The sequence below is a fragment of the Buceros rhinoceros genome, unplaced genomic scaffold (genome assembly GCF_000710305.1).
Source record: "Buceros rhinoceros silvestris isolate BGI_N320 unplaced genomic scaffold, ASM71030v1 scaffold2915, whole genome shotgun sequence".
NCBI classification, from domain to species: Eukaryota; Metazoa; Chordata; class Aves; order Bucerotiformes; family Bucerotidae; genus Buceros; species Buceros rhinoceros.
In genome coordinates, this window is record NW_010413236.1 from 9,999 (window position 1) to 24,904 (window position 14,906).

The 14,906-nt window shown below is 41.5% G+C and overlaps 1 protein-coding gene across 1 annotated transcript in view; it reads left to right on the forward strand.

Annotated features, from left to right (window-relative positions):
* Positions 1–9,728: 9,728 nt before the first annotated feature.
* The window catches only part of NT5C2 (5'-nucleotidase, cytosolic II), a 40,561-nt gene continuing 35,383 nt past the window's right edge, over positions 9,729–14,906 (forward strand). Inside the window, exon 1 of the mRNA XM_010136641.1 lies at positions 9,729–9,829. Coding sequence (XP_010134943.1) covers positions 9,729–9,829 — 101 coding nt within the window. The remainder of the gene's footprint in view (positions 9,830–14,906) is intronic.

Below are 14,906 nucleotides of genomic sequence, written 5' to 3' on the forward strand. Positions count from 1 at the left end.
AGAGGTGTTCAGCTATCCTGAGTGGGTAACAGATCCTTGCCCGGGTTTGAACACCAGGAGTGTTACTTAGAGGTAACAATCTGAATGGGAAGAACCCGGCAGTCTCCTTTCAGAAGGCTCTGGCTGCCCAGTAGCCACAGCTAATATCTGTCAGTTCTTACCAGCAAGTTTATTTGTTGCTAAAGATGCTTCAGGTTGTTCTGATACAAAACAAGAGAGTTGCAGTATAAAAGTTATTCTTGATTTTCCTTTCTGGTTTGCAGAATTCAGTGTGTTCACTTCCATGCTGACATTTCTGCCTTTTGTGCTGTTGACATTAACCTGCAGTTTGTCATGCTTCATCTTTTTAGCAAGGATATTGTATTTGCAGATACCAGTCAAACATTGAGTTCCTGCTGTGGTGGGCATTTGCATCAAAGCTTTCCTCCCAGTTTTCAGCTAAAGCAAATACATGGGAACTCTTAAATCATTTCTTCAGGGTGGACTGTATCAAAGCAGAGGGATCAAATTTGGCTCTAATTTTTAATCATTCAAGACCTTGTGCAACCAGAGCAATGCTTACGGGAAAAACACTGTGACTGAAACACCTAAATTATCTTACGGGTTTCTTACTGGAATTTAACAGCTGGAAACAAAAAGGAATGAGAACAACATCTTAGCCAGGTCCATGCTTGCTGTTGGCAGGCACTCAGCTGGACAGCAGCTCAGGAACCTCCGCAGCAGAGGTTGCTGCAGGAGCCAAAGACCTTTTCCCTAGGGAGTGAGTTTTCCAGGGCCATTAGGGTGCACGGTTTCTGCTGGTGTCGGCTCAGAAGAGCACTTGTTTGTCCACTTACCTTCTCTCCAGGCGAAACCTCTCTCTGGAGGTTTCTTTGCAGTATTGCTTGTGCCTCAGCCTCTTATTCACTGATACATTAATTTATAAGGTGAGGAAGAGTCACCTGAGACATGAAACTCAGTTTGACTGACCTGCTGCGTAGCTCGGACTGACTTTTCTACTTTTCTGCATGCATTCTTGACTGTGAAAAAGACTGATTTAAACATCACACACATACCCCCTCCCTTCATTTAGAGCCCTCTGGTGATAAGAAATTTCTGAAGTAGTTTTTCTAAGTTGGTTTGTAATTAACTGTTCTCTATGCTAATATTTATTTGTGGATTTATTTAATTTCCAATCACGGGCTTTCATTCTTGCTAGACTGAGAGCCCTCCACAGTCACACTGTTTTCCTGTGCATAACTGCTTCTAGACGATTTTCAAATCACCTGCGGAGTTGCTCTCTTTAAATTGGCAAGCTTCCACTCCAGCCTTACTCTCTCTCACAGCTTTATTCCTTCCACAATATGATCAGTATCATTCTTGAGTGGGGACAGCTGGCCGAAGACAGTTTTCCAGCAGTGTTTGTGACAGATAGGCACATGGAGTCCTGCTTGGTGATCTTGAAAATCCAAGGATCATATTTGACCTGCAGTCACAGCATTTCTTTGAGAGCTCATGTTGGCTCATTCTTCTCTGTGGCATAGCTTTTGCTCTTCTGGATCAAGTCTCACATTCCTTAAGTATGGTCCTCCTCCTTTTTGTCTAGCGGTGGGACAATACAGGGTGCGCTAGACTTAAAGTGGAGAACTAGCATTAGCTCTGACAAACTTTGTGCAAGAAGCAGTATGTTGGAAACAACTAAAATGGTAATTCTGCATGAAACATTGAGAAGCATGAGCTATATGGAAAATAGAAAATAGGCTAATGAGCTGAGAATTTGTGATTCCAGTTTCAAGGCAGTAAACTCAGTTACAGATAAATGAGGAAAATGGATGGTCTCACGGTGCTTAGAGAGGGTAAGATGTGAGGTTTGCTCCTCACAGAGCTGTACTGCAGATTTCACAGTTTTCCAAATTTCTTTCTAACCATCCGTAAAACTGATGATAATGAAATAATGATTAAAATATTTTAAATAATTAGTGCTCTTTGGATTTCCTGGATGAATAGAACTCCTTGGATAGAAGTGGATGGTCACCCGAAGAAACTCCAAATTTACCTGTCCTTTTTTTGAGTGCATCTAATGCGTTTGGGTCCTGGGTTGTTACTGAGCTCTAGGTACTCTGCAGCCACTCTGTGAATATGGTTGTCAGTAAGCAGCGTTTTGTTAAATACTTTTTACAATGTATTTGATATATAGCCATTACTTTAGCATCTAGGTTTTATGACAGAGATAAAATTTAGCCTGAAATTAAATAAAATCCCATAATAAGCACAAGTAGTGTTCTCCCTTCTTATACCTTACCTATGAGAAATAACCCATGAGTTACCATTGTCTGTTAGTCAGACCATAGTCAAATAAATGTATGACTGGGAATACTTTACCAATTTCTCTAAAAGCAACTGCTTAGGAAAAGCAGCTTCACTGATGTCAGCACTGTGGTGGTGCCCAAGAGAAACAGCCCCTTTCTGCAGGAGGGCTCAAAGCCAGTGTTGGAGATTGCAGCCTTGGAGGCGGAAGGGTTAGTACAATCCATGCAGCAAGGAGAGTGTTATCAATCTAATGTAATCCAGTGGGTTTTTGTATACTGCAAGTGCCTACTGTAAATCAATACATATGTCTGTGGTTAACCTTAACACGTTCTTAGCAGCAGATCTCTACCTCTGTAATACCCTGTAAATGGGCATACAGAATTATCTTGCTTAAAGCCAGCCTTAAGTATTTATTATTATGAGCTGAGAGTACGCTTTCAAGTGATTCTTGGAAGTAATTCCATATTCTAATAAGGAGGGTATGTTTCGTCCTTCCTGCTGTCATGAACCTGGAGCCCTGCTGTCAGAAAGGCGAAGTGGAAGTTCTTCAAGTGAAGAAATTAACTTTAATCACAAGGGGGAAAAAAAGACAATTTTTGGGTTTAGGTCATTTACAAGCTTCACCGCTTATATGTGGAAACTGGGCTTTCCAGTGTTGCCAGAGATCTCAAGTCATGGACATATTAATTTTCCAAGAGCATCACTAATCGAAAACACCTTTTGGAACCAATTCGTCATTGGCTATTAAGCAGAAGCATTGGCAGTAAAACACAGAGTAGTCTGAATTGTCATCTCAGGATTGTGGGGGAGAGGGCAGGAACTATATGAACTAACAGAGCTGGTGTTTAAGGCTGTTACTCAGAATAAAATCCGAGCATTGTTCAGCATCCATGCAACCCACACGTGGAGCGAGTCAGAAGCCTACTGCTTTGGGGCTTTTGTCATGTGTGAGTAGGGGTAGTTCTCAGTCTTCAAGAATTTATAGATGTTATCTAGATACCTGGTGTAACACATACGTTGACCAAGACTGGTGATATTTTTGTCTCCTAATTCTCCATTACCTGTATCCAGTGTTGTCATTTGCAGTGCACTTCCTAGGTTTGCCAAGTAAAGCTGATGTAGTCTAAAATATATGCAGCTAATTGTTTTAGGATTCCTGGGGAAACTTTATCAGACTGGATGGTTAAACATGGTCATCTCTGTATATTATTTAACCTTCTTATTAGTAGCAAATTGAATGGGATATGCTTTATTGTCATTGATGGATTACCAGACTATCATCCTTTTTTAAAATGCAAACTAGAGACATTTCTTAAAGAATTCTACCGCTTCTGCATTATTCTTCTTCTCTGTTCAGTAGTGCCTCTGCTTTCTTGGAGAACTTCTTTTTAGAAAATCTTGGTTTTATTGCCCTTAACTCTCCAAGTGGGACCTCTCACTTTTGCTTTATTACAAGACTTTTTTTCTTTTTTACATGGTACTGGTAGGAGTGTAAGAAGCAGTTTTTCCTGTTTTCCAGTGTGTTTTAACAATACTTCTGGATTCTGTGATGGTACTGTCATCTGTACATCTGGGACCTGTAGTTCTGAGTTATCAGGAGCGTGGAAATGTGGACCATTTTTTCTGCATCATTCTTCCCAAGCAGAGCATGAGCGGAGCTTTTGGAATTTAGCTCACAATGAATAGTTCTCCTGGGTGTTAGAAATGCGAGACTTATTTTCTCCTTAGTTGGCACTTATAGTTCTAGAAGTTTTATGTCACCTTACCTTCTGGCAGCCCCAAGACGTCTTACCTTTGTCTCTTCTCTGCCACATCCCTTCAGTGAGTTTGTGACATACAGAGTTGGGGCTCATGGAGTGTTTGAGGGCTAGTGGGGTCTCTGGCTGCTCAGCTAATCTTCAACAGTGTTGAGTCACCCCTTGGCTGAGCTGGGAGCATGCACAGAAAGGATGGTTCCAGGGAGGTAGCCATCGAAAGACCAGCACGTAAGGGGAAGGGGAGTAACTACTGGTACTTAGGTGCTAGACTGATTCATTGCCTTTGCCGACAGCTTCGGAGTAGACATGGTGGGTGAGCTCAAGCACAGTGCCTGAATGACAGTGTTGAAGAGGAGAATGAAATGGTTGTGTTGAAGAGGAGAATGAAATGGTTGCACAGCAAACAAGTTAATAGGCTGGGAATGTGGGTGCAACAGGCATGTTTAGAAATATGTAGGGATCTGAGCTTGCTAATGGTGTATCGGTGTAGGCATTATTCCTACTGTGCACTTTCAAGCAGGGCATATACATCAAGGCGTGCTTGTATTTATGAAGCTGGCAATGCTACACATGGCATTATATTTAATATACTTTATAGCAGACCTCTCAGTGTCTGCCAGCTAATCTTAAGAATTGAAATTTGAATTTGTGTTAAAAGTTGACCTCGCAAGGGAGGTGCAGTGTATCTCTGTGATTCATCCTGACAGCAGCAGGACCTCAGATGGGTTTTTAGTGCAGAGACTGAGGAACGAGGGCTGCTGCATTTGATTCCCTCTTGCTCTGTGTTACTACCTTCTCTGTGCCCTGCTATCCTTAGCTGACAAAAGAGGGACAGCACCTTTCGCTCCCCTTAAATCTGTTATGTGAACGAGAGTTTATGAAGTGCTTTTGGATCACAGGTGTACGAACTGCCCTTCTGGGTGCAGCAGAAGCCCATCCCTGATCTTACAGTGGCAGTAGGAGATGCTGTGGAGGGGGATGACACAGTCCTGGCTGCTTTCTGCAGTCCATTCCAGGATGTTAGATGCTTCAGAGGATCAGAGATTTTGATGCTAACCTGAGTGGATTTCACCTCCTCTGATGCCAGCTGTCCCAAGTGTCTGGCCTAAACTAGGTGCAAGCAACTTCTGCCCTGGACGGAAGGAGAGGGACGCTCCTCGAAAGTGAGTCACTCACTTTTCTTAACCATCCTTACATGGACAGACCTCTCAGCTGCAGAAAAAAACTGATGTTGCCCTCCCCTGCCCTTTTTGTGAGGTCGTGCCGTGGCTGGGACCAGAAATTTGATAGGAGTCTTAAACAAGCCAACTTCAATCCTGCTCACTTCTTTTTTTTATGTTCTCAGGATTTTAACATAGTTCACTCCTCCCTTGCTGAGACCCCAAAAAGCCCCTTGAGATGGAGCACTTTTGCAGTGGGGAGACAGAAACTGCTCTAGGCTTGGTAGTACAAGACCTGTCTGTACACCCACAGCCTCCGACTAGACACAAAGCTTTTAGGTAGCTAATGTTAGGTGTGATGACTTTTCTCTCTGTTCTCTTTCCACTGTGCACGTACACGTGTGGGTTGTACAGACAAGGCATTAATGATTCTTGAAGCAGAACGTGTGAGAAGAGACAGATATAGTGTGTGACGGATCTGTGTGAGTACGCTACAACCTTGGGATTGGTTAGTGATGCTTTGTTTTCTGCTGTATAAGCTCTCGGAGAATATCCTGGAAAAAGTGGTATTGTCACTGCTATTTTGTTCATCACTGCTTTTTAGTGTGTGTGTGCCTCTGATTTAGCATTGCATCATCAAAGTGTTAAAACAAACTCAGAAAAAAATACAGGCAGCAGTACATTTAACCTCAATGCATCAAGTATTGTCAGGTGCAGACATTTCTAACTATTGGTTGGCCAAAAAAGAGTAGAAAAATAATAGTAGTACTTGAAGGAAACTGCTTCTGGATGTGTTATTTATATTTATGAGTACTTGAAAAAAATACGCTATGGTTAATACTTGAAATTAGCCAAAATCTGTCAAAAGAAGCAAATTATGTGCTAAAAATCTCATATTCTTTTGGACCAAAATGTATTTGTTGAGTAGTAGCGCTGTATCAGAGCTTTGAAGCTGAGATTTCAAATATTTTTTCAAAACGAACCCTGTACCATAAATGCTATCAGATGCTTAATTAAGACTGCACTAGCAAGGAGCATGTTTGCAATAAATTATGGGAAGGCATTCTGACATGCTTCATCTATGTAAAGATTTCTATTTTTATGTGAAGCTATTTACAGGTTATTGATTTCAAAAATAGATTTGTCACTAAAGAAAGATGCATCGTATTTCAGTTGCTTGGGGTTGAGAATCTTGCCTGGCTGGCTGCCCGCTCTCTTAAATGTTTATTCCAGTGGCTTCCAAGTGTATGGAGCGATTCAATGCTTCATACTTTCCCCTCTCTATTTGGAAGAAGGAATTCATATTCAGGGATCAGGTCCTCTGTCTCTTACCCATGCAGGTAGGCTAATTTTTACATCTTTGAAGCATCGGAACAATTTCACTGAAGGTTTTTTGTGTAAGACTTTTGGGTGGGGAGCATCCATCACCATATCTCTTGTCAGTTGTTATTGTTTTATTTCAGAGCAGTAAGCTATTGGCACAGCGCCAATGGAGCCTGCTAAGCAGTAAGAGTGTCTTTGAGTTCGTGTAATACTAAACTTCAGCAGAAGATTTTTTTATTTTATGTTGCATGTATATTTAAAGAAAGATTTAAATAAATAAATCAGGGCAAAGCTCTGACGGTAGAGGTAATATTTTTTTATTAGAGCCACCAATAGAGTTTGACAGCTTGTGTGCCCAAGAGTTTGTCTCATTTTTCCAGCCATACTGTTTGGTCTAATAAAAGATACTGCCTGTGTATACAAGCTTTGTCCTGCCTATGAACTCTGTCCATCACAGCTACAGCAAAATACTGCTGGATCATTACAGTAATTCAGGCCTTTCTTGCTTAATTATGGAAACTCAGATTTTTGTGGTTTCCTCAAGTCTCAGCTTTTTGAATCCCAGCACACACAAAATGATGCTGTCTGGTTTCTTCTACTGTAGAGGAGGATTTCATCATGTAGGAGCTCAACTGCTCCACTGATTCCTCATTTTAGAAAGGATGATATTAAAGGTAGCCTGCTAAAACTCTTCTGCCATCGGGATTTTAGGATGTTTTATAGGTTGCTATTGGTGAACTCTCAGATATCTGCATGGGTGGCCGTTGGAAGCAATCCTATCCTAGTACCTGTGTCAGCATCTCTGATGTGGTGTGATGGTGATGGGAAGAAGAGGCTGGCAGAGTAGATGGTCTCTGGCTTTGGCTGTGGGGTCAGTCTTTGAATCTTGCTATGTGTCTGGCTGGGTAAGCAGAGTAGTGTAGCCCTTCTAAAAGGCAGGAAGGTTGGATTCGGAATGGTTGCATCTGGAAGACTTAGGCCCGAAGCTGTCTAAAAGTCATAAGACCAGCCATGCAACAGTTTTTTCAGAGCTATTTAACATGCCGTTTAGAGGCCTTAAATGTCTCTGTCTTTTGGATTTGAATCTGTAATCTCTGGCTAGGTTAGTAGCTTTAAAATAGCTCCAGGTAAGACCAAGGTGGTGATCATCTGGACCATCTTGAAATGTATCTTTTCCACCCTCTGGGGACATAAGGCCTTTCTGTAATTTGCAGACTTGGGGTCATTCCAGATCCCTCACTGTGCTGCATGTCCCTCAGCTGCTGACCTGGAGGCTGTCACTCTCTCACACAGGCACTGCTCTTCTCCCAGGACTGCTGCAAGCCATGCTGCCTGTAAGGAGAGTTGCTGCAGGCAGTGTCTTCTCTTTGAAGTGGAGCAGGTTGATGTTTGTGGGCTATTTGATGCCCTGTGCTGCCTTTGGGCATGGCTTAAATAGCTGGTAATTACTTATAAGCCCTTGGTGGCCCGGGTCTGGGCTATTTTAGAAGCCGCTGCTCTCTGCATGCCCTGTTGTGGAAGGTGCGGCTGGCTGGAATGGCCCCTCGCCCTCTCGCTGCGGTGACCTCCTCTCCTGGGTGTGTTGTAGGGAATTCGGGGGGTGGGTAGAGAGCTCTCAGCTCTGGCATGCAGTCCCTTGGGCTCTCTGCCAGGGCCTAAATTTGGTGACCTTTAGGATGTGGCAGAAGATGCACTAGTAAACCTTGGTTATAGTAACTGGGAGACGAGCAAAGAATGCTGGAGGAGGGAGGAACATACTTTTTACAGACAAGCTGTTTGCCGTCCGTTTGTTTTTTATGACCAGCAACTAGTAGGTAAATAGACCAACAAATGCTGTGACAATTGCAACTGTTGCTCTTTAATCAAATTTAAAACAAAAAAAATTACACAGATTTCCATGAGGAGAGTGAGCACGTGCGTGACTGCCAAAAGCACCATGACTTCTGCCGCTGGTTACAACAGTCACTCTACTCTCTACTTTGCTAAAATCATCTAGTTTCCCTTCTGTAAAATGAGGGCAGTCATATTTTTAAAGGTGTCTAGAAATGGTGGTTGTATCATTACCCATGTAGGTTGTGGGTGGTTTTGTTTCTTCTACAGAAGAGCAAACAAGCCAAGCCCTGCGGTCCAGCAGTTGTGTGGGTTACACAAGAATGTGGTTTCATGGTATACCTAATTTGGTATAACTGTGGGATGCGCCTCCCACCCCGTTCTTCGCACTAGCTGTAATGATAGCGTTGTGGCAGGTTGAGCTGGGTTCAACCTGCTGATCAGTGGTGAACTACCCATTTTTTGTTTGCTTTTGGTCGGTGAGTTTTGATGGGTGAGGACTTGAACTGATGAGCTCGACTGACTCACCATGGGTGAAGCTTCATCATCCCACCTGGTGCCAGGGATGCAGCAGGACGTTTGTCTGGCTGGAGGAGGGGGCGAGCGGGATTGACCCAGTGTGCTAAGAACACAGTTGGGAAAAGTACCCTTGTTGCCTCGCTGCAGGGCCTTCCTGACGAGAAGGACTGTCTGGTGGTTTTGTTTTGACAACCAGTACTTGTGAAGGGGTGCAGATGTCTGTGCATATTTACATTGCTAGTGTTACAGGTTTGCAGTGTGCTCTTGCTCTGTCTGAATGCAGCTGACCTGCAGAGGATGAAAGATCATCTTTCTGCTTTCCTTCCAATTGTTTCTGCTATTTTAGCATCAGTTTGAAGCTTTGTCTTTGCTTAGAGATCAAATGGCCGGGGATAAGGCTCTTTATTTTTACTGTGTGGTAGAAGTGGCAAGGTCAGTTCCACTGGGGTTTCTGGGGTTTGCCCTGCCTGACAGGGTAGGTGTTCCTTGACCTGTAGCTAGTGCATTTTAGTAATTCTACGGTCAAAAAAAGCCTTTTTCAGCAATGAAAACAAGGTCTTTGTTTCTAAATGCATTTTTACCACAATGAATAGGAATGTCTACAGTTCCAGCTGGTTGGAAAAGCCTTCTCAGCTCTCTGGTTTAACACCCTGTTTCAGCAAACATGTCAGAGGAAAGCATCTTATTTGACCTGCAAACTCAGATCATTCCACCGGGTACTTTGCAAGACTTCCTGAGTGGCATTGCATCTCTTTGTACCAGGAAACAGTCAACTTTCTGGTGAAACAAACCTTGAACTTAACCAAGCTTTTCTCTTCTGCCTCTTTCAGAAATAAACATACATTTGAAGATGACAACCTCTTGGAGCGACCGACTCCAGAATGCAGCAGATCTCCCTGCAAACATGGATGGGCATGCTCTGAAAAAGTACCGCCGGGAAGCCTACCACCGGTAAGTCATTCATGTAACTCCAAGACAGAGGGAAATAACTAAGCATAAACCCCACATTTCTTGGTTTTTTGCTTGTTGGTAAAACAGAAAGGTCGTTCTCGCCTTCCTTGCAGAAGTGTTAGTAGGAGACAACTTAGAAGATAGCATAGTATTGGCCTGCAGGAATTTACAAACAGGGCTGAGGTACCTGTGCTAGAGCTAATGAGAATATATTTTCTTAATGCAGTTGAAAGATTAGTCCAAGTTACATTTTGGGATAGAAGTTTTCAAGTCAAGAAATGCTCAGTGACAGGAGTGTTATAGTAATTACTGCAATGCACTGGAAGAGCATAGCGTTAGCTACTGGAATGCACAAATCGAATCAGAAACTAAGCATTTGAGAATTATCTCTGGTATGATTCATTGTGTGCACCACAGGAGCATGCAGAAGCGCTAGGCAAGATCTCTAGTCTCTCTTCTGTGGTAGGTGTGCCTAAAACCGTCTTTACAACAATTGCTATAAAAACAATTGTTGCTCTAAAGCAATTAACAGTCTAAATAAACAAGATAGAGTGCGGAATAAAAGAAATGTTATCACTCTCATTTTATAGTTTGGGAATGAAGGTACAGGCACTAGATTGTTTTCACAAGATCACATTGGATGTTTGGTTGAGCCAAGAATTTAGCCCACAGCTCCCAAGGTTCCAGGTGTAGTGCATAAAAGATGGGTGCAGTCTGTATCCTTATTGGATGTGTGGACTGTTACAGAGTTAAAAACAACAGCATTGAGTAATTGTCAGTATTCTGTTTGTGGAAGGTGTGTCTTCAAAGTTTTGAGTGTTTAGTTTGAGACGTGATGCAGTACGATGATAGGAGTATATTAAGCAGGAGTTGGGGAGATGTATGTCTGATACAGAAACAGAAGAAGTCAAGTTTCCCAACCTCATGCTTAAATGCCATGTTGCGTTTGTGATTCATATACAGTGATATTTCTGAGGAAGTGTTTTGGAAGTGTTAGATATCTTTTGATTCCCCAAATGGAATCTAATTAGAGGAAAATGCCTTAGCATCATGTGATAGACCAGGCTGTGGAAGTTGCAGTGTCCAAGGCTAAGTGGATTCTGAATCTGATTCTGAAGCTTTCCAATTTCCAGTGATTATGTTTGGGCACATGTCCTACGTGTGGCATTATGTGAGTCTCTCTGTGTCAGCTGGTTTGTCAGATATGGAAATGTGTAATGAATGTACCTATATATAGCACATAAAAAGAGAGAGACTTTATACCATTCCCTGGCAAAAAATCTTTACCTCGTTGAAGTCATTGACAGATTTGCCTTTGTATCATAGTTTTACCTATGACTTTAGTTGTGTTGCTCACGATTTAGACTGATGGAAATGATGTCAAAGTAAGGCCTATTCTTTTTTTTTTCAAATATTTCCTCAACTTACGTTATTGTTAGAGGTGCTGGCAGTCTGCGAAGTGTTGTCCAAGATCCAAAGGATGCAGTGCTTGTCCCCAGGAGCTTACACGTTCAAGTCCTCATCATGTTTACCCTTACTCATGTAAAAAATCTTTACTTGTGGAAGATGAGAATGGCCTTATATAAAGGAGAGTTTCCCACTAGGAGCTGGGATCTGGTAGTCCAAAATTAGTCTGTGGTTTGGTTTAAGTACTTCTTTTTAGACTCTGGAAGTGTCTTATTCAAAATGTATTGAGCAGAAATGTTGCTAGCACTTCAGATTTTCATGGAAAGCACAACCTTGGAAATTCATTAAGGGGAGGCACATTTTGTTTTGAAATTACTATCCTCTTTTAAAAATAGAGAAAGGGAACAGGAGGGAATGAGAGAACCTGATGCCAAGACTGTAGTATAAATCTGGGCTATTAATGGCTTTGGTGTACCAGTTTCATGGGAGTTATTTTGATAATCCAGTATTGTAAGAATCTGAAACAACCTCATTCCAGAGGCAGTGCTGTCAGATTTCTATTTCTGGTAATTTTTGTGATCTTAATGTTAGCAGATGTGGTGTTACTTAAAAGGTAAGTGCAGACTCAACAGGATAGAGCAGGACTGAAGTTATTTCCCCTTGTTGTTTTATGTTACATTTTTTAGTATTTTAATAATTGTTCAGATGTAGAATATGTGTGCTGGTCACAGCCATCAGTTCTAGCATGTAAATTTGTTTCAGTGAGGTCTGAGATTGTTGTGACTCGGATATTGCTGAAGCCCCGTCAGTTTCATGAAAAAGAGAGATATAAAAGGCAAAGTATCCATTGTCAAGATTATCTTCCTTTTTTCTTTTTATTTTTCTTTCTCTTTCAGTCTCCTTTTTTCTGTCTCTTTCTTCTTACTCTAGCAGGTAAGGAAAAAAATATTGGAACCAGGAATCTAAAGTGACTTAGAAACAATAACAATAAAGAAGAACTTTGAATTTAAAGCTAATATTTTTTTTTTACTTAAACCTAGTCACAGTGATTTTGTGGACCCAATCTGCAAGACTGGAGGAGCTTGGCAGCTGGGTCACGTGTACAGGTGATGAGCATAACTGAGGCTAGCTTTTGATACCAATGTCAGAAGCCCGGGTGGCCTCAAAGTCGTTCTTTGTGATTTTCTAAATGCCGCTAGTAATGCTTGGTTTTCTGAAGTGTGAAATCTAAAAAACTTGATTCGCTGTTTGTTTACTCCATGCTTACTTAAAGAGATACCTGGATGAATTGGTTTAACTTTCTGGTTCTCATGAACTACACCAGATTTGATATGCTTAAATTGTAAATGTTGAAGCAGCATCAAATAAAGAGGAAAGTTTCCAATCCAAACAAAATAATTTACCTTAGAAAATAATGTTCTCATGGCATGAAACTTTTAAAACACTTGATTAAAATATTAGCTCTGAAGATGCCACTCTAATAGTCATGTTTTACTGCGGTCGTTCATACTAGGAATGTGTGTTTTCAGGTTCTTCAGGTTCCTATTGCACTTCTTATTGTATCATACTTGATGGATAGATGTTCACCATATAATATTGTTGGCAGAAACCCAGTTGAGACTGGTTTACCGGGTGTAATGCAACTGACGCAGAGTATGATGACTATATCATACTCATATCTGAATGCCATAGGCAATGATGTTTAAAATCAGATATTGATAGCTGTTTTCCTCTTGTAGCTGTTTTCCTCACAAACAAAAGTTTTGCTTGGTGTTTGGATCAGTTTGTATAGCTGCTTGAGAACACAGAGTATTGAGGTTATTGATGACATAAGCAAAGCTTACGAATATGAATACATATGCTGTGCTGTAGAGTTCAAGGGCTGTAAAAGCAACATCAAGAATCAGAAAAATCTGTAGGGGAGGAGAAGCAGTGGAGTTTTATCTTCAGGGTATTTCTGATAACTTTAACTAGGACTTTCGGTTAGCTAGCGTTACTATCATCAGCCACAAACCTCGTTATACAACATTGTTGGCGCCTCTTGGAGGTGAGGTCTAAAGATGAATTAATATACAAGCTAGATGTTATTCATTCTCTAGCAGAGGTCACTGGTAAGAGGATACTGCATTGCTGTGCTGTTGGCACAGCATACATTTTAATTCGGAAATAAAATGGATGTGTAGCTGTTAGGTGGCTTTTCCTTAGTGTGTGTGGTTTGAGGCCACCTCCCTCATGCACTGCTTGTTGACTTTTCCGGGTAGAGGATAATCACTAGGTCATTTGTTCTGGAGGAGTACTGTCATTTAACGTGATTGTAATTAGGCAAGAACTAGGTTGACTCTGAGCCACCAAATTGCCCTAGTGTCTATTTTTTAACTTGGAGTGAGCACTTCTAGGCACCCTCTGGATTATCTCACATAGCTTTTCAGGGTTTAAATAGCAACCACATCTAGGTAAAGCAAATAATGGAAAAACTTGGTGTTCCATCCACTCTTGTTACTGACAGTTACCAAGATCCAGGAAACAGGTATTTGCATTTACTTTTATTCTGTGGTTTCAGCTTAACAGGGCAATAAGGCTGAGATGGCCTTTTTGTTATACAGACTTTGGGATGCTTTTACCATTTTTCATCAGAGTAATTTGAGACTTCTCATGCTGAACATGGGGTTTCTGTGGTTGTTTTAGTTTTGTTTTCTCACGCTGTTGTTTACTGGCTAGCGCAGGGAATGTGGCATCGTGGTTCCTAATCCTTATTCCTCTGCTGACCGGTCATAAAGTACTGAATAAGTTGCTTCACAGTTTTGTGCTTCAGTTTGCTTTCAAAACATTTTATGGTGGTAATATGAGTTAAGTGACTTGAGTGTTAAGTGATTTAAGCTGTTAATGTACACTGAGATCTTGGGTAAACAAAAAAAGTATATACTTTTAATAATGACAAAGCAAGAGGATTATCAATTTGTTGTTTTGATTTCTGGGGTTAATCATGCATTTTAGTTTGTTTGAATTTGTGAACTTTGGACTCTGCTGCTAATCATGTTTCTTCACTTTGTTGGTACTGGATCATCAGTGATTGCAAGCGAGTGGAAATATGTATGAACTAGGCTATGAGGCTTGAAAATGTTTAGCTATTTGGGTAGCTATATATAAAGTCTCTTTAAAATGATCAGTTCATCATGGTGGCAAATGAGAAAAAAAATCCTCACCAGTCTGAGAATGCTCTTTTCATCAGACATGTTTGGATAGGCAACGTGTAGTACTTTCATGTAACTGTAGCTCTGTAGGCACTGCTGGCTATGGTCTGACCTCATACGTCTTTGAGCAGCCTCCTTGGACTCATGCGGTGGCATGTATGGAGCGGGGGGCAGCATGTGGCTCTCTCTATTTTACTTCAGTTCTTTGGACATTGGAGAAAGGAGGGAAAGGGAGCGTTAAGGCGGCAGAATGGGCGAGCTTATGAGAAAGCAGAACACCTGCCAAATTAATAATAAAGAAATTACGTTGAAAATGTCCCATGATCCCTAGCTTTAATAGTTTCACAGCGGAGACGGGTATTATTTTGGGATGGAATCCATTTGTGAGCTTCTTGGCACTTTGCTGTTGCCTGGGAAGAAAACCCAAACAATGGAAACAGAAATGGCCAAAGCTATCTATCTCCCTCCATCTGATTCCT